Source organism: Culex quinquefasciatus, chromosome 2 (genome assembly GCF_015732765.1).
Source record: "Culex quinquefasciatus strain JHB chromosome 2, VPISU_Cqui_1.0_pri_paternal, whole genome shotgun sequence".
Taxonomy (NCBI): Eukaryota; Metazoa; Arthropoda; class Insecta; order Diptera; family Culicidae; genus Culex; species Culex quinquefasciatus.
The window spans coordinates 203,888,031-203,906,403 of NC_051862.1; the positions used below are offsets into that span (position 1 = coordinate 203,888,031).

The 18,373-nt window shown below is 38.1% G+C and overlaps 2 protein-coding genes and 1 non-coding gene across 12 annotated transcripts in view; 1 reads left to right on the plus strand and 2 right to left on the minus strand.

The window, feature by feature from the left end:
• Positions 1–86: 86 nt before the first annotated feature.
• LOC6048199 (aryl hydrocarbon receptor nuclear translocator homolog) overlaps positions 87–18,373 on the minus strand; it is a 297,606-nt gene continuing 279,319 nt past the window's right edge. For 7 of the 10 annotated variants that reach the window (XM_038251173.1, XM_038251172.1, XM_038251171.1 and 4 more), the window contains 9 exons: positions 14,093–14,196; positions 10,750–10,966; positions 10,478–10,675; positions 10,077–10,373; positions 9,866–10,016; positions 6,445–6,768; positions 6,274–6,382; positions 6,068–6,209; positions 87–1,675 (listed from right to left, as the gene is read on the minus strand). In XM_038251173.1, coding sequence (XP_038107101.1) covers positions 1,221–1,675; positions 6,068–6,209; positions 6,274–6,382; positions 6,445–6,768; positions 9,866–10,016; positions 10,077–10,373; positions 10,478–10,675; positions 10,750–10,966; positions 14,093–14,196 — 1,997 coding nt within the window. In that variant the 3' untranslated portion in view covers positions 87–1,220. The remainder of the gene's footprint in view (positions 1,676–6,067; positions 6,210–6,273; positions 6,383–6,444; positions 6,769–9,865; positions 10,017–10,076; positions 10,374–10,477; positions 10,676–10,749; positions 10,967–14,092; positions 14,197–18,373) is intronic. The other 3 variants (XM_038251166.1, XM_038251168.1, XM_038251169.1) reach the window with 3 other exon arrangements.
• Positions 4,331–5,759, plus strand: LOC6048198 (microfibril-associated glycoprotein 4). The gene is made up of 2 exons (XM_038251175.1): positions 4,331–4,617; positions 4,676–5,759. The coding sequence occupies exons 1-2, from the start codon at positions 4,460–4,462 to the stop codon at positions 5,685–5,687; spliced, it is 1,170 nt and encodes a 389-aa protein (XP_038107103.1). The 5' UTR covers positions 4,331–4,459; the 3' UTR covers positions 5,688–5,759.
• Trnat-cgu lies at positions 17,125–17,196 on the minus strand. The gene has a single exon. It is a non-coding gene; the product is annotated as a tRNA-Thr (tRNA).

Here is an 18,373-nt window from a genome sequence, read left to right on the forward strand (position 1 = left end):
GTCCTCTCACTTCCAGCAGCTTATAGATTAATAATTTCTTAAATTTTAAATAACGAATGCTGCTTGTTTCACTTCCCGAAAGTTGATTTTTTTTTGTCTCTGTTGTTATAATTTGTTCAATGATATAGTTTTGTGTTGCTTTATGAAAAAAATGAGTTTTCTTTTTATACAGAATTTATTCACACGCAGTTGAAGCATTTTGTGATTCTTTAGTCAATTCGTTCCACTCTCATTGCTCTTATTGCGATTTCTTCTAGCAAGAAACTGACTCGTTTTTTTGTTGCACCTAGCGCTTAGGGGGTAAAGGAAACTCAGTTATGAAATAATCGGGGGTGCGTTTTGCGAGCTATAAAAATTGCTTTCATTCATCTTTTTGATAATTTCGTCTATTAAACATGGGCACATCTGTTGCTGGTTCCTAGTGGTTAACACAACTTATTCGAAACAAAAAATACGGTTTAAACTTATGCGATAATAAAACGTGTGCGCGTTTCTAACAGAAAAGGGCGTTTTTAGCTTCGCTTGGAACTGAACACAATGATTTGCCACACTTGTCGATTTTCGAATTTAATTTGTGTGCACCAAATTCCAACTGTTAAAATAGTTACAAAATCATAGCTAAACGGTTTGCTCTGCTGCTTCATCGCGTCTTTTGTTTGCTTGCTTGTTTTAGTTTCATTTATCTAGATAATAGCCTTAAACATTTTCGTTGATTTTGATTTTGTTTCACTTTTTGTTGTTTGTCGGAAAGTTAAAAAATAATGTTCTAAATTTTACTCGGACAAGCGCGCGCGACGCTGAAATCTCCCGCCAAACACGATTTTCGAGTAGTTTTACGCGAGCGTGTGTGTGACAAAAAGGTTGAGAAAAATGACGACGACGACGACGACGGTGACATCTATTGAGCGTGTACTTTGATATAAAAAGGTGAGTTTTGTTTGTGAGTGTGTTTGGCGGCAAGATTTCACAGGTGTCCACGCGCACCCATCCAAGCATGCGTCGAAAAATTAAAAGCCGGCCAAAAAAGTGACACTTGTCCTCCTCCTCCCTCACTCTATTTACATTTGTTCATTGATGTAACCGCCGCCGGCACCTGCTCCTCCTCCGCCGCCAAAGCTACCCGCCCCGGACGACGACGAGCTGCCGGCGCCCGGATGGTACGAAGCGGCCGCCGCCGCCGTCTGGTTGTAGTTGTTGTAGCCCCCGTAGTACAGCAAGTTTCATTCGAACGGCGTGTTGAACATGTGAATGTTCAGATCCTCGAACGAAGTCGCCCCGCTCTGGTCCAGCATCTGCAGCATGTCGGACAGCTCGTGGCCTTGGCCCGGATGCTGACCCGGGTGGTGCGGATGGTGCCCGGCGTGGGGGTGCGAGTGCGGATGGTGGTGGTGGGGGTGGTGCATCTGGTGCGGATGACCGCCGGTCACAGCCGAGTGGTGCGGATGGTGGGGATGCACGCCACCGTGCGGGTGGCCCCCGTGGTGCTGCTGACTGTGGCCTGCCGACGCGGCCAGGTGGTGCTGCATGTGCTCCGGCGGGATGTCCTGCATGTGCACGGGAGGGGCGGTTCCGGCGGAACTGTTACTGCTGCTGCCGCCGCCGCCACTGTTGGCGTTCGTTTGCATCGGTTCGGGCGCGGCGGACGGGTGGTGCGCCTGCCAACTGCTCCAGATGCCTGGAAGAGATAGAAGAAGAATGATTTTAGAGCGAGTTTTTTTAATAATCTGCTCAGTTTGTTCTAGAGGTCAGATGGATTTCAGCCGATTTGGATGTTAATTTCAATTTGAGGCTCAAAAAATATAAAATAGTAGTTTATGCAACAAGTTGCAAAAAAAAAAGGATTTTTTCAGCACGAGACGTACATTACGACGAGTGCTGAAAAAAATCAAGTTTTGCAACGAGTTCCATACAACATTTTTTGCATTTCCGAAAAACACCCATTGAGTGAAATTTTAAGTCAAATTTTCATGTATTTTGTCAATAAATCGTTTAAATCAAAAAAATGTTGAAAAGTGTTACTTTTCGAAACAAACAATATATTTTGAAAAGTTGCTATTCGATTCTGATATTTTTGGTACAGAAAAGTAGGCTATTTCATCGTTCAAGAATGACAGGAAAAGTAAGTAGTTTCACGAAGGAATTGTAAAAAAAACACGTTTTGCAACGAGCTCTATACAACATTTTTTGGAATTCCAAAAAATACCCTTTGAACAGAGTAATAAGTCAAATACATATCTATGTATTTAGTTAATAAATCGTAAATATATAAACAATGTTGAAAAGTATTACTTTTTCCAAAAAGTGTTGCAAAGTTCAACTTTTCAACATCCATTTCAGTGCTGAAAAGTGAAACTGTGGAACATCCCCGTTAATTTGCGGAGTGAACGAAAATCGTTGGTCGGGAAAAAATAAAGTTATCGTCGTTTGAAGTTTTTGACCTATCGGACGAAATTTCGCCTATTTCAATTTCATATTGTTATAAATCCACATGGACATGATTTATGGTTCAGATCATATCATTTTTTATGGAAAATGATGCAAAAAAAATAAGGGAAAAAGTTATAAAGGTTTTATTGGAAATTTGGGAGATTTTCTGATAAAATTGCACACCCTCTTTCCCAAAAACCGCAATGTTGTTGATATTCAGATCGTTATTTTGAAGAATTATTTTTTGAGAAATGTTTCTGGGCCCATTGAGTATACAAATCACTACAGAAAATTGTAATTGGTTGGGTTTATGCTCAACTGTAAGTCACTTTTATTAATTTTGGATTTCAATGTACGTTTTCATTATGGGTAATTCTCTACCAACTCACACGAAATCGGGAAAAGTTGCCCCGACCCCTCTTCGATTTGCGTGAAATTTTGTCCTAAGGGGTAACTTTTCTCCCTGATCACTAGAGCGTCCAATTTCCCGTCCCGGGAAAAAATTTCCCGGGTTTTCCCGAGATTTCCCGGAAGAAAATATTTCCCGTTTCCCGGGAATTTTAAATTTCCCGGGAATTCAAGCGGAAGCATACATTTACTTAACTTTTTGGAACCAATATTTTGAAAATGCTTATATTAAATGAAAATACTCAATATAATATTGTTTGTTTCACATTTTTTGTTTACCATGATCAAATGAGATGTACGTACAATTTGAATCATGTTTTTGTGACATGACGAAATTTTTAAACGAAGTCAAAAAAAAAAACCTTTTAAAAAATCTAAAAAAAAACTACTTTGTATGGTTTGAAAGGTGCTCAAAAAATGATTGTTTTACTCACGAGAAGTATGGCTTTAAGGAAATAATCAAAAGCTGTACCATGTTGTTCAAGGGCTGAAACCAGTATGACTTATTTTAGAAAAGATATTTGTCAAGAAAACATAATTTCTGTATGTTTTTCATTTTCATTTCAAACCATACCAATTTTCAATATATTTAAAATTTACCGTTTCCCGGAAAATATGTAACCCCGAGAAATTGGACCGAGGTTCGTTTTTTTGATATCTCGTGACGGAGGGGAAGTACGACCCTTTCATTTTGAACATGCCAAAAAAAGAGGTGTTTTTTTAAGAATTTGCAGCCTGAAACGATGGTGAGATGGAAATTTAAAAAAATGTAAAATTGGACGCTCGATTTGATGCCATACTCCAGCGATTCTCAACCTTCTTCTAGCCTGGTACCCCCTGCCATGTAAATCAAGTAGGCCCGGTACCCCCGTTGAGAATCGCTGCCATACTCAAAATTCTGAAAAAAACGTATTTTTCATTGAAAAAAACACTACAAAAGTTGTAAAAACTCTGCCATTTTCCAAAAAAAATCCGTATTTTTACATGTTTTGATAGTTCCACCAAATTTGAGCTTGATCAGAAAAAGTCGATTTCGAATTTGTACTTTTTTGTATACAGTTGAGGCGAAATGGCCCATAATTAAATATGTTTTTCCAACCAATAGAAGTTTTGCAGCAAAGCTAAAAGACACATGTCGCCACCTATGAGCAAGCGTAGTCCTATGGCTAATATATTGCTTGATTTTTTTTATGAGAAAACTGTAAATTTAGAAAAAGATAGTAACTTGAACTATTTTGCAAAAAGTCTTTCAAAAATCGATAAAAATTGTTGAATATACGTAAACGCATCTGTTATCAACTATATAACTGTTTATTTCAATGATATACACACGGAGAAACTATTTTTTTCGACATCACACATAGTTTTGCAAATTACATTTTGTGATATACCTACGTTAATCTTGAAGATACATAATTGAGACAAAAATCACCACCGATCGTTATCATTGCAAAAGCGCAAAGCAAAAACGAGACTTGTGTCGGTCTTTGACTCATCCAAAAAAGGGTAATCACCGCGAAAAAAGAGTTGAAGAAAGAAAGAACGCAAAAGAACCTAGACATTTCAAGTCGCGCGATCGCACCCAACATTTATCCAGTCGCAGTTCGCTCTTCCCCCGCTCAGGATGGTGCTTAAAATGCTTCGTTTGGTGCTGCTTCTTTGCTTGCTATCTTGCGAGCTTCATCGTACCAGTGCAGATAACAGCATCAGTTCCAACGCAAGCTCTAGCGCGGGCTTTGGCTACGAGCTCACGATGACCGGTTTGGAGGGGATTCAGTTTAGGTGAGTTTGGTTTTTTTTGTTTGTGGTTGGTTTAATTTTGATGTTTATTGATTTTTAGTATGCAACAAGATTTATTGCGATCAAAGGAGTACTTTCAAAAGATGACCGCTGAAGTGGATGATCTTAAAAGGACCGTGGCCAACAATGAGAAAATGCTAGTTGATCAAAGGATTATGCTGGATGATTTTGGAGCGCAAATCAAAAAGCTGAGTAATACTGTTGAAACGATGGAAGACGTCCCGAAGATTCGAACTCAGCTGGAACTGCTGGCGCACAACATCTCCCGACTGCTGGAAGATACGAACCAAATTCACCGCACCCAGCAAGTTCAACCAACAACGGAAATGCTCAACGATATGATCCTGAACCTTCTCGCGAACCGTCTTCCAACAGCGCGTAACGGAATCGTTCTTGAGTCATCAAAGCTACCCCGCACCTGCAGCGACGTGTCCGGCCACTGGTCCGGCGTTCGCAAGTTGCATCCGGAACCGGGGTTCGGCGACCCGTTCGAGGCGTACTGCGACCAGGAGTATGAGGGTGGCGGCTGGACCGTCATCCAGAACCGGTTCAACGGGACGGTTTACTTTTACCGGGGTTGGGCCGAGTACGAGGCTGGCTTTGGCGATTTGGAGGGTGAGTTTTGGCTCGGGTTGAAGAAACTGCACCAGCTGACCAACGCTAAGCCGCACGAGCTGCACGTGGTGCTGGAGGATTTTGAGGGAGGTCGGGTGGTGGCCAAGTACGGGTGCATGGTGGTTGGGGGTGGCTCGGAAAAGTACGCGCTGAACTCGCTTGGGACGTACAGTGGAGATGCGGGAGATTCGCTGAGCTGGGCGGTTGGGAACAAGTTTACGACGCTGGACGCGGACCACGATTCGCATCCGCCGGACAACTGTGCCACGATGTACAAGGGCGGCTGGTGGTACGGGGCGTGTCACGGAAGCAATCTCAACGGACTGTACGTGAAGGGCAAAACGGAGGCCTACGCCAACATGATGTGCTGGGATAAGTTCAAAGGACTCAACTACGGACTCAAGACCTCTCGGATGATGATTCGCGCCACAGCGTAACCGCATTGTAGCAATCAATTCCACGAAATAAATTTATTAAAGTCACAATCGAAAGAACACCGTCATACAGAATACCACCACGAGCACGATCGCCACCAACATCGGAGTGAACACTTCACAGTCCCACATTTCGCGCTCCCGTTCTTGAACCGGTGCCGTCATTGCGACTTCCTCTTCTTCCGCCGGACCCCTCACTTGCTGGTGCGGGCGACCGTGACTCGCGATCGGATGGTTGTGCTGACCCCTCCCGAGAAGGCACCGCGGACAACCGGGCCGACACCCGGCCGCGTCACACTCGAGCACTTCCGGCAGGTTCTGGGTCGACGCAAACAGGGTGGACTCAACGACGGGGAAGTGGGAGGGGAAGGACGACAACTTACCGGAGCCAGGTTGCGCCGAGGTGGGCGTGTACGTCGACGTTTGGCGCGAGCCGGTCGCGCTGAGCTGCGTGTACGTGGGCCCCGTCGGCGACCGGTTCGGGCTGAGCTCACTGTACTGGTAACCTTCGGTAACGGGTTGAGGCTGGAAGCAAGAAATCATTTTAGAAAAAAACATACCACTTCTACTGAGATTGCGGTCCAATTACCTGTCGTAACGACCATGCGGTCGCTGCCGGCGTTGGCGAGGTGTTGTTGTTCGTCTTGGAGATGTGCACTAGGGAACCGGACGCACCGGGCGTTCCAGGAGAACCGTATCTGAGAAAACAAACAAATCAAAGTTACACCAAATTAAATCCTCAAAGCCCTAAAGCACTCACTGGATGGGGGAGGGCGTTGGGTTGTAGCTATATTGCACCGGGTTGTGCGCACTGTCCGGCCTCTGGATGGCCGAGGCCGAGGCGGCGTTCGCGGCCGCCACGGCGGCCGCTGCGGATGGCTGTTGCTGTTGCGGTTGTTGTTGTGATGGCAAGTGTGAAATCAAGTTGTGAGGATTGTATATACTACTAGAGGGGGTCGCTTCGCGTCTACTTGGCATCGAGTAGTCCAGGCCGGGGGCACCGGGACCGCCGGCTGGGTGGTACGAGACGGGCGTGTCGGCGGGATCGGTTGCGCCGACCGTGTCGTGGCTGGTGTGGAGGGACCTAAGGAGAGGAGAGAAAACAGAGAGATTGTGGTTAGAGTGATGACTAATTATTATAAATTATATCAAATAAATACATTTTATAAAAAGGATGCATTTTGAATTTGAATAATACTTAAGAAACGACCTCAAAACATGCATGCCACATTAAATGTCAAAACTTTTTCGTTGCGCAAAATTTAAATCAAGTCTGTCATAATCATAAGCATATGTCAAAATTATGGAGATTTTTTGAAAAGGTCCGGGAATACGCGCAAAGTATTTTTTTATTCTTTATGAAGCCTTTTCCATCGATTCCTTGGACCAAATAAGCCGGTGTCTTAAAATCGTCTCAAAAGAAGAGTGAAAAGGATGGAAAGTCACCTCTTCACCTATTATTTTCATATCTTTCTTCTTATTAATTAGTAATTTTTGATCACCGAACAAACCGTTAAGGGCCAATACGCACCTCCCGAGAAAAGGGGTCAAGAAATGGCTTTACGAACAGCAGACCAAAGGAGAGGGAACGATTTCTTGGGGCTTTTCTTCACCCTCTCTGGCTTGCTTTCGCTGCCGCTGCTGCCCATTTGAAATTTTTCTTGACTGGTTCCTTTCAAAGTGCGTAGACCTTGTAAGCCAGGGGTGCCCAACCTTTTAGCCCTGCGGGCCAGATCTTATTTTTCTGGAGCAGTGGCGGGCCGGAACTAATATTCGATAAAAGTTGAAAAAGTAAACACCTTTTTTTCATGTTTTTTTTTTATGATTGGGTTCATTAATAGTAAATAAATAAAAGAACTAGTGTTGCAAATAAGATTCATATATCTTGATATTTAGAATGAAATACACAGATGACCTTCAAAAATGTGTTTGTTTGACTTATTTAATTTTTTGTTTGTTTAAAATTTTTAAATTATTGTTTTGACGATTGTAATTGAAACCCTCGATTTATTTTTTTTATAAAAAAACATTAAAGTTACAATAGTCATTGCAAAAAAAAAAACCTTTTGTGTTATTGTGATTTTAAACACATACAATATTTAAAAAAGTGAAAAAATATATACTAAATTATAAATTCGTTATTCTTCAAAATTCAAAGTTTATGAAAAATATATTTTTTGCACCCGAATTTCTAAATTAAATTTTTATAATATTTTATTTTATTTTTATTAGCAGCGATCTATTTTCGGTATGAATAATTTGCTTTTAATAGCTTTTTTTTAATCTTTATCACTGAAAAGTTGTTCTGGAAATATACATTAGTTTTTGCTTAACTATTTATGAACAAAAAATAGAAGATATAAAAAAAAATCTATTCGAAGTAAACAGAGATAAAACTGAAAGACATTTAAATTTAGTATCTTTTTGTATATTTTTAGACAAAAATCCTTGTTTTTTCATAAATTTCACAATTCTACGAAATGGATAACTTTGTTTTCTAGCACCATTTTTCAGTTTAAAAATAACAGTATTGAAATTATAAGAATTAAACTCAAACATGAAGAATAACTGTTATAATATGTTAAAATTTGATCTAAAGCTTTGTTTTAATGCAGACAATCAATTTACATAATTAATATTTCATGAACAGCCTTAAGGGCCAGTCATAGAACTATTTTGAAAAGCCGTCGCGGGCCGGATGAAATGGCTTCACGGGCCGGATCCGGCCCGCGGGCCGTACGTTGGGCAGGCCTGTTGTAAGCAATTTTTGATCCCTTTACTTGGGAGGTGCAAATTTGCCCTAAAACCACAAATCGAGAAAAATCTCAAAAATTTTCTCGATTACATTTTTTAAAGATATTATTTGAGTTTCGATTGCTAAGATATTATAAACAAACAAATAATGTTTTTTTCTAAAGCCATTGCAAATTTTATTTCAAGTCTTTGTCCCCCTCCCCCTTCAAAATTTCCCCAAAAAATATGGGTGCAAAAACAATTATTTACTGCAATTGATGCATTTTAACGCAAATAATGACATTTTAATCATTTTAAAAATATGGAATTTTTGGGACAAAACGTAAACGTTTTGGGTAAAAATACAAGTTCATAAATTCATTAATATTTTGCATTTTTTTTTAAGGTAGCATAACCACGCATAACTGTAATGATTTATAAAGCATTTTATGATCCTTATTGCTTTGAAATTTCGAAAAAAGGCATTAAATTTAAAATTTAGTAATCAAATCATTTGGAATTTTTGAAACGTAAGGGAGGTTAGACTAAATATGACAAACAAACAAACAAACTCGCACTTTTGACAGATTGCCTGTTTCGTTTGTTTGCAGAAATGTCAGCCTGCATACATTTTGCTTTGTTTGCGAGTTTGACGCAAACAATTTTGCAAATTTGAAAAGCTGTCAAACACGAAAAAGCGCAAGTTTGTTTGTTTGTCATAGACTAATACCTCCTTTAGCCTACCTCAATCCTTTCAATTTATAGTTTTGACTTGATTTAAACATATTTTTGCATTCTAGTTTTACATTTCAATTATTTTGATTTTTCTATTTGATTTTTCCTGTTTATAAGGTAATAATTTTTTTTTCAATTATTGTTCTATTGAATTTCTGGTTTATTTAAATATTGATTTAAGGATATTGCAAACTTTATTTAAAGTCTTTGTACTTTCCCCTTTAAATTTCCCGAAAAATGAGAGCCCGAAAAAAAATGTCTTACAGATTAATTTTACTTGCTGACTAAACTGAAATTTTAAATCATTGAAAACTTGTAAAATCGATTGTAAATAATTCAGAATACATTCTATATTGCTTAATAAGGCCGCTGCAAATATTTTTAAAAGTTATGTCGAGCCCTCTCCAAAATCGGGCCGAAAAAACAGGTAAACACAATCTCTTGAAAATTCTCATAAACCTTAAGATTTTTTTAAAAATATTTTAGAAATACTTGACAGCAACAAATAATTGGAAATTACGGCTTAATTTATAGATTAAGTTAAAATTGCTCTTGTGTGTGGTATCTTTAGTAGCCAAAGTTTTATATGTTTTGTGTTTTTAGAAACCTTCTAGTATAAATTCTCTTTTATGTTTCAATTGATTTTTTAAAAACAAATCACCATTGATGGTACTAAAAACTGAATTTTAAACATAATTTGGTATGGTACTCACTTGGCCGAACTGTTGGTACACACGACGTACTCGATGTCGTCCGTGTACGGATTCAGGAAGGCGTACGCTTGCGTCCTCATCCACACCCACTCCTTGTTTTTCGCCCGGAACCGGTACATCACCGAGAACATCTGGCCCTTTTGCTTTATCACTAAAAATTAACATCAAATTAGTAATTAAACCTTTGAAGTCAGCTCTGACGAAGGCTCACCCTGCTCAAAGTTCTCCTTCATGTGCGCGATGTCGTCCGGGTGGAAGAAGTCGTAGCAGCTCTTGTTGAGCAGATCCACCGGCTGGTAGCCGAGCACGCCGATGACCCGCTGGTCCACAAAGGTAAACTTCCCGCACATGGCGTGCCGCGAGATGAACTCGTTCGGGTTGTTCGCGTTCAGGTCGTTGGCGGTGGTCGAGGAGGTAATCTGTAGCCGGGCGATCGCCACCAGACAGCAGTGCGTGTTGTGCAGGTCGTCGTCCTGGCCCCGGTCGATCGTCACCCCTGGAAACATATCTAGATTGGCGGCCATCACTTAACAACGGGTTCCGGGTGGAGGTTCAAAACTTGAAAGGGCTCACACACACACACTTGGAGAATACAGAGAATTTTTAACTTACCCGTCGGTGGCCAGTTCTTGATGTAGCCGGTACAGTGCATCACGGCGTAGTTGTGGCCGTCCGGCGAGGGTCCGAGGGAGTTTTTCCGCCGCAACCGGTTCAGGTGACCGAGGGCCATCGTCTCCGGCGTCATCGGACCGATCCGCATCCGGCAGATGAAGCCTCTTCGCGAGCCCATGCATAATCTCATTGATGCTGCTTGAGATATTGAAGAAAAAGGGAGGTCGTTAGTACAAATACTCCCTTAAACCCTAAATGGTTTCAATAATTACATTGGTGGCCCTCCTTCTTGACGGTGCCCGTCTTGAGATCCAGTATCCGGCCGCTGTTGGCCGGCTCCTGCGTCGACAGCTGCTCCCGCACCTTCTCGATGTCGTCCGGGTGGATGTGGTCGAAGAAGCTCCCGCTGTACCACTCGTTCTGGGTGTAGTTCAGCACCGGCGTCACCGAGTCGGACACGTAGATGACTCGGCCCGTATCACAGCCAGCCTGTGGTGGGAGGAGAAAAGAAAGTAGATTAGTTCAGTTTAGTGTCTAAAATCAGTTTTGAAATTCCTTGAATTAAAGCGAAACAATTTAAACTAAACCTCCAAAAGTAACTTGTCAACCCCGTGACGAAACACCTTCCATCAACGTCCCCCAATCGGACAAATCAATTCCCATGAGTCCGAGTAATTCACCGCGACTCAAAACGTCCCAATTTCGTCGAATTTCGATCTCTCTATCGGCCGAATGATTGACACAACAATGGGGCTGGGACGGCCTGGCGATGGGAACTTCTCTCAAATGTGATGTGTTCTCAAAAGTCAGCTGGTGGAAAAGTCCAGCAAGTCGCAGGGATTTAAACGATCGTCGTTCTGCGGTTAAAACAAGTGACTAAGAGACCGGGCAAGACTCACGCGCTGTCTCTCTCCCTTTAGAATAAATACGAAATAAATTATTACATTATGGTAATTAGACTCTGTGCAGTATTCTTTTCCTTTCCGCGCTCGCTCTCTCACTCTGGTTGTTGGGCTTTCTTTTCGGAGTACCGTCTACTTTAATACTGTCGCTGCGAACCGCATACTAATTATGCCGACGACCAGAAGAGTCCCGGTCCCGGTTGAAAGTTGAAAGTTTTTAGGTACTCTTTCTTTCAAGATTAAATAAATTGAGTCAATTTTATTTGAAAGCTTTTGGGTAATGCTTCCTAAAAAAACTAAATCAACTTCAGTTAGAATATTTTAAATTTGTTTGCCTTTCTTACAGTATTTCTACAAATGTATTCAAAGAACTATTGAAAAAGGAATTGATTTTGAAGATCATACATCCCTGTGCAATATTATTATTATTATTTTGATGAATATTATTATTTTAATGAAATTTACTTAACCTCAAAAAGGCCCAATGTTGTAAATCTCGATTTAAATGGCCTTAATTTTCGTACAATATTGGTAGGTATTTGATGGTTTCGATTGCAAATTAGTTTCCACATAAAAAAGCAGTTAAAAAATTGTTTCAAATGAATTTCGAACCTTTCATTATAGGGTAATTCTCCGCCAACTCACACAGCAGTTGCCCCGACCCCCCTTCGATTTGCGTGAAGCTTTGTCCTAATGGGTAATTTTTGTCCCCGATCACGAATCCGAGGTCCGTTTTTTTGATATCTCGTGACGGAGGGGCAGTACGACTCCCTTCATTTTTGAGCACGCGAAAAAAGAGGTGTTTTCAATAATTTGCAGCCTGAAACGGTGATGAGATAGAAATTTGGTGTCAAAGGCACTTTTATTTAAAATTAGACGCCCGATTTGATGGCGTACTCAGAATTCCGAAAAAAATGTATTTTTCATCGAAAAAAACACCAAAAAAGTTTTAAAAATTCTCCCATTTTCCGTTACTTGACTGTAAAAAAATTTGGAACATGTCATTTTATGGGAAATTTAATGTACTTTTCAAATCTACATTGACCCAGAAGGGTAATTTTTTCACTTAGAACAAAATTTTTCATTTTAAAATTTCATAATTTTTCTAACTTTACAGGTTTATTTTTAAAAAGTTATAATGTACTACAAAGTTGTAGAGCAGACAATTACAAAAAAAATTATATATAAACACAAGGGGATTGCTAAGAAACATCACGAGTTATCGCGATTTAGAGAGAATTACCCTATATCATTACTCGATTGCAAATCTTTTGCCCAAACATTATTTTAAAAAAAAGTTTTTTAAGATCGCAAGATTTTTTTTCTTAATAATCCTAAACCGCAACTTTTCACAGACAACAAGGCGATTATAAAATACTTTGACAAGACATTTTTAACCATGTTATAAAGTTGTTATCAAGTTTTCTTTCCATAAAATAATGTATTCAAAATTTGAAAAAAAACAAAAAAATATAATTGGTAAATATTGGTTAAAAACATCAAAAATTATATCAGAAAGAGCCAAAAAAAGAAGGATTTTAAACGCGAGAATTTAAAGTTAATTTTGTTGTGAATTAATTTATTAAAAATTTATTAATATTAATTTTATAAAAACAACAAATATATTCAAAAATCAATTTCATGATATGGTTTTAAAATCAGTCATCGAATGCAAATGATCATGATGAAAAAGAATAAATAGATAAGTGTAGAATTCATTTTTAAAATCCAATTTCATAATTTTCAACAGCCATATTTATAAAAAATATCTAAATGCAAGGTAAACAAAATGAAATGCATTAAACGGATTTCATTAACTCATTTTTATATATTTTTTGTAACAAACGAATACTTTAATTTTTTTTTCATCTGTTTCATTTTCAAAAAGAAATTTCAAATTTCAATTGAAAAAAATGAATAGCTTTAAAGGGACCATCCATAAACCACGTGGACACTTTAGGGGGGGGGGGTTTGGCGATTGTCCACGACCCACACAAATAAGATTTTTTTTGTATGGACCATAGTCCTCGAAGGGGGAAACAGATTCCCAAAAAAGTGTCCACGTGGTTTATGGATGGTCCCAAATAAAAAATTCCAAAAAAAAATCTGTGTGTGATTTTAAAACAAGCGAATTCAAAAGTACTAAAAATCGAAAATTTAGTGTTCAAGATGTTAAACATTTAAAATTTACAGTTGAACGAACTGAATTTACAGGTGAATCAAAATAAAAGATTTACATAATTACAAACTGGATGTACAAATTAATTTATTTACGAAAAAACAATACCTTCATATAGAAAAAAAAATGCAAATCATCGAATGCAAAAGAAATTTAAAAAATACAAATATACAGTTTTGCCCAAATCGGGAAAAGTAAATTCTAAAGAAAAAAACTAGTAATATTTGAGTGAGAACCATCAATAGTTAACCCTTCATAACAACTAGTGTGGTTTTAGGGAATATTAAGAAATCGTAAAATGATTTACAATAAATGTTATTATTTGCTTTGAATATAATTATATTCTGAGTAACAACTAAATAATTTCTGTTTTGAAAGTTTTACGAGACCAAAAACATCAAATTAAATTTTAGTGTTGCCAAAATCGAGAATGTTTGAAGAAAGTGTTGTCAAAAACGGAATCGCTTTGTAATTAAATTACATTTAATTAACTTAAAAAAACACAAAAAACCTTTAACGACCAAAAATACTCACCACAAACAGAAATCCATCTGCGGCTTCCAGAATCAGGTGCTTCAGCTCCTGATCGGTAAGAAACGAAGGCTTGTAGGATCCATCGGTATTGGTATTTCCGGTTCCTGAAAAAGAGAAAGAAAGAGAAAAAAATGCTCAATGTTGTTTATTCATAAAAAAATTTTGTTCACGAAAGCAATCTGTGTATTGTTTCGTCTCAATTAGCGATTATCCACCGTGTTTCGATTGACTTTTGATGTGACCACAATAACAATAAAAAAAGAAACCCCTCTTTGAATTACCCCCAACAATGGCGGTTCATTGTGTTTGCTTTTTCTCCTGTCGATAAAGTTGACGAATTTATCCTCACGCGGCGCATAACGGACACACAAACATCACGACCACACCGAAATTGACACACAGTCATTATTTCATTCACAGAGGAGGTTTGTCAGTTGGTTGACGATTGAGCAGTCGTGGGAATCAAAGAGGAACTTCGAATTGTGCGTCGTCATTTTGGTTAACGTATTGTTTGGGAACTTATTGAAACGCGAGTGTGTTTGATGATTAAGTTTATTAAAACAGGTTTTATATTAAGTCACTTGGATTACCCCAGAAGTGACTAATTTTGTGTGCTTTGTGATAAGTCAATAATGAGGTGACGAAGGTGAGAACAGAGTCCGCAAAGCGTCGTGCAGAAGTCATCAAATAAATCTCTTACTACTGTGTTGTATTGCTTACAGTAGTGGGTACTCAGAACCATAAAGTTCGTGAAGTCCGCTCACTTTATCAGTTACCTTGTAATCTACGGTACAACCACGTGCCACAGCTGCCTCCGAGAGTTGTCATAAGCTGCATTCTAAATTGTTCTACTTTTTTAAACACACAAATATTTGAACTCCGCAATAAACCAACCCTTGTCGTTGGGTGGCCAGCGATCAATACAAGATAAACAAAAAATCATGTTTTAGAGCTCGCCCAACCATTAGCGAAAAGATTTTATCGTTGTAAAAATGGACGCGACTTGTTATTGTGTTTTAGTTGATATTATTTTTTTCATCCCCTGCTGTGTAATTATGCAGATAGAGTGTGCACCCTTTGGTGGGGGGTGACTAGTTGTCCCAGCTAGGTCGAGAGTATGTATTAAAAATTTACAATAAATCGCCATTTGACTGTTTGGTTTAGAGGGGATTGTTTGAACAGTCGGTTCTGATATCGTCTATTATTGTTTTTTTTTTCTTTTTTCATTTATAGTTTTACGTTGTTCAAGTATTACATGTGTGAAGTTACTATCCTAAGCTGAGATGTGGACTACCTTTCAACAGCTGATTAATTCAAGTTTGGGAACAGAGTTTGCGGGTGCTTAAGTAATCAAGTAAATCTGCTGATGGAAAAAAGTTACAAAATAACCTTCCAAATAGCTCATATCGTCTACTTGGTGACAGTTTTTTACTTATTTAATTGTTACAACCACGACATATACATTTTTTTTACTTCAAAATCTGGCTAACATTAACTTCAATATAAGGTCATCGCAAATTTTATTTTAAGTTAAAAATAAACAAGAGCAAAAAATACCAAAATTTATTTTTCTTATTTAAAAAGACTTGTAAAAACGATTATGAACCAATTATGCAATTTTAATCAAATGAAGAACGTTGTAGAGTTTTTTTGAAGACCCAATAAACATGTGAAACACAATGGCTATTAAAAAAACGCCAGATTTATTTTATTACAAATTTCGAATCGAGGGACCACAGATCGGACCAGACGTAAAAGTTTAGGCAAGAAATATCTCCATAAATTAATTGGTATTCTGTAAAGTGATCAAAGCAGCATAAGTGTAATGAAGCAATTTGTGATACTTTTTGTTTCTATATTTAGAAAATGAGGCATTTAATTAAAAATTCAGCTGTTTTATTTCCTTTATATTTTTGGATTTTTACGAAACTTTGTCAAAAAAAGTCAATTTGCATTATAAGTTTTTCTATACAAGTCTTCATGAAATTTTGGGGGCTGATCATATAAAAAGGGGTTTGTAAACACAGTAAAAAAATATTTAAATTTGGAAGGTGTAATTTTGGAAAGTTGAATCTCTTTTTTGATGTAATTTTACCTCAATTTGACTGAAAAAGCGAAATTACAACAGAAAAGTGGTAAAATTACACATTTTTTCTGGCATAAAAGATGTACCCCTTTCCAGATGTTATATTACCATGATTTTTTCTGAATTGAATTCCCAAAATGAGTTTTTTTTTTCAATTTTCGAAAAAAAAATGTTTGAGGGAACTAAAAAGACATCTTTTGAGCGAAAAGTGCGGGTTTGTGCAAAATATGGTTTAGGACATGATTTAAAATAATATTATTTTTTTTTTGACAAAAAAAATATTTTAAAAAACATTATTTAAAGCAAAATTTAATTTGCAATCGAAAAGTATTTAATTTTTTTTGAATTAAAAAATACCGTTTTCAAGTCATGGTTACTTCTAGGTATAGATTTTTAGTTTTTAGTTTTTTTTTTTAGTTGAAAAATAATTCTTGAAAGAAAAAAAAACTCCTGGAAAAATATTTTTGAACAGCTGAAAAAATTTCTTATATTTTCTCTCTGGAACTTTGAAAATCGTTTCTGAGATACAGCCTCACAAAGAATTTTAATCAATGAAAATAAATTTATCTAAGTGTCATTTAATTAGCCTGTTTTTTTTCCAAAATTTAAAATTTTAAACTTTTTCTTATCACTGCAATATAAATATCTCAAAATTTCTTCTGAAATATGAAATGAGGGAAATATTGTAGTTTTGGACCTTTTCAAAAATAAAGCTTGATTTTAAAAATTTAAAAATAATATGAAAAGATCACAAAATTTGACAAAAATTTCAATATTTAACATTGAAAATTGGATCGATCGTTTCCGAGATATCAGGAATTGAAAATCATCAAAAAAAAAAAAAAAAAATGGGCAGTTCAGGGTTAAACAACAAAAAACAAACATTAACGTTTTGGTAAACCTGGTAATCAGAAAAAATCGACAAAGCAAAAAACGATACTGTATCTGCCCCCTGTGAGGATTGAACTCACGACCGCTGGTTTACGAGACCAGCGCTCTACCACTGAGCTAAAGAGGCACTTGTACATGATGGTGACTAAATAACAGTTTGGATTGTCTGTCCCTGCCGGTTTCATGCGTCGAGAGTTGTAGCAACGAACGTTGTGCTGAATTTTTAGTCAAAGACAAAGAATGCCTTATCATTTGATTAGAACAATGCATAGTTTGTCAGCTCAACTTCTATTAGCAATGGAAGCCATAGGGACGTGGCGTTACATCGTGCTGCCACCTGGTTTTTTTAAGCGCAAGAGTGTAAAAGTGCTGAGTCATCGTCTTAAAATAGACGGCGTCCTATCTCGCCCAGCAAAATGAAGTCGATAAAGTAGTCGGTTTCGATGAGCAAAAGTGGAAAACGTGGTCTAAAAATAGCGACGCCATCCCCCTATTGATCACTTTACGAAATTGAACAGCAGGACAGAAGTCGTGTCCAACATCGGGTACAGATCTGTTATCAATCTTTGACCACCTGGATATCCATGACATCATTCTGCTTCAATGCTTTGATTCTGGCTGGAATAAACCAATCACAAAAATGTTCCCTAGATCAGTGCCGTATTGAAGACCACGTTCTGGACGATATTGTACAACTGAACCAAGTCTGTCTCGCTTTTTGCGTTCCTCAAGTCCGCCATCATCGACACATGTCGGTGGCCAAGTACCACCAAGTGGTGCCATTTTTGTCGCTTGACTTATACAAGGGTAGCGGTACTGCACAGCAGATTCCTCGGCCACGGATGGTTAGAGCAGGGACACTTCATTTATCGCCTTTGGGCCATTTCCAGTGGTTGTATTCTAGAGTTCACGCTCAGAGATTTCCTTCTGCCAACGACACACTGCTGCTGGCTGGCTGGCTGGCTGACTGTTATGTTTATTTTTTATTATTATTTTTATATTGTTATGCAAATTAAAGTTGAAGAAATGCTAAACGTCGTTTACTTTTACAACTTGTTGTCGTCGTCGTATCTGCTCGTGTAAACCTCCAAGAAGAACTGGAGCAAAACTTAATTTTCCCGCGAAGAGGCGCAATATCGTCGAAAAGTGAAGAAGAAAAAGAAGAAAAAAGCACATTCCATAATAATCGATCGGAACATATCGAATTGGAATTCGCTTTTAAAGTGTCACTTTCAGTGTGCGATTTCGTTATGCTCTGATGACACTCTCGCTTGCGAAGTGAAGAGGAGATAGATGTGCGAGAT

Bases quoted from the DNA above. Each gene is read 5' to 3' on its own strand.
- LOC6048198 (XM_038251175.1), top strand. From the start codon at position 4,460: ATGGTGCTTAAAATGCTTCGTTTGGTGCTGCTTCTTTGCTTGCTATCT. The intron at 4,618-4,675 runs GTGAGTTTGGTT...ATTGATTTTTAG, and splicing joins TTGGAGGGGATTCAGTTTAG to TATGCAACAAGATTTATTGC.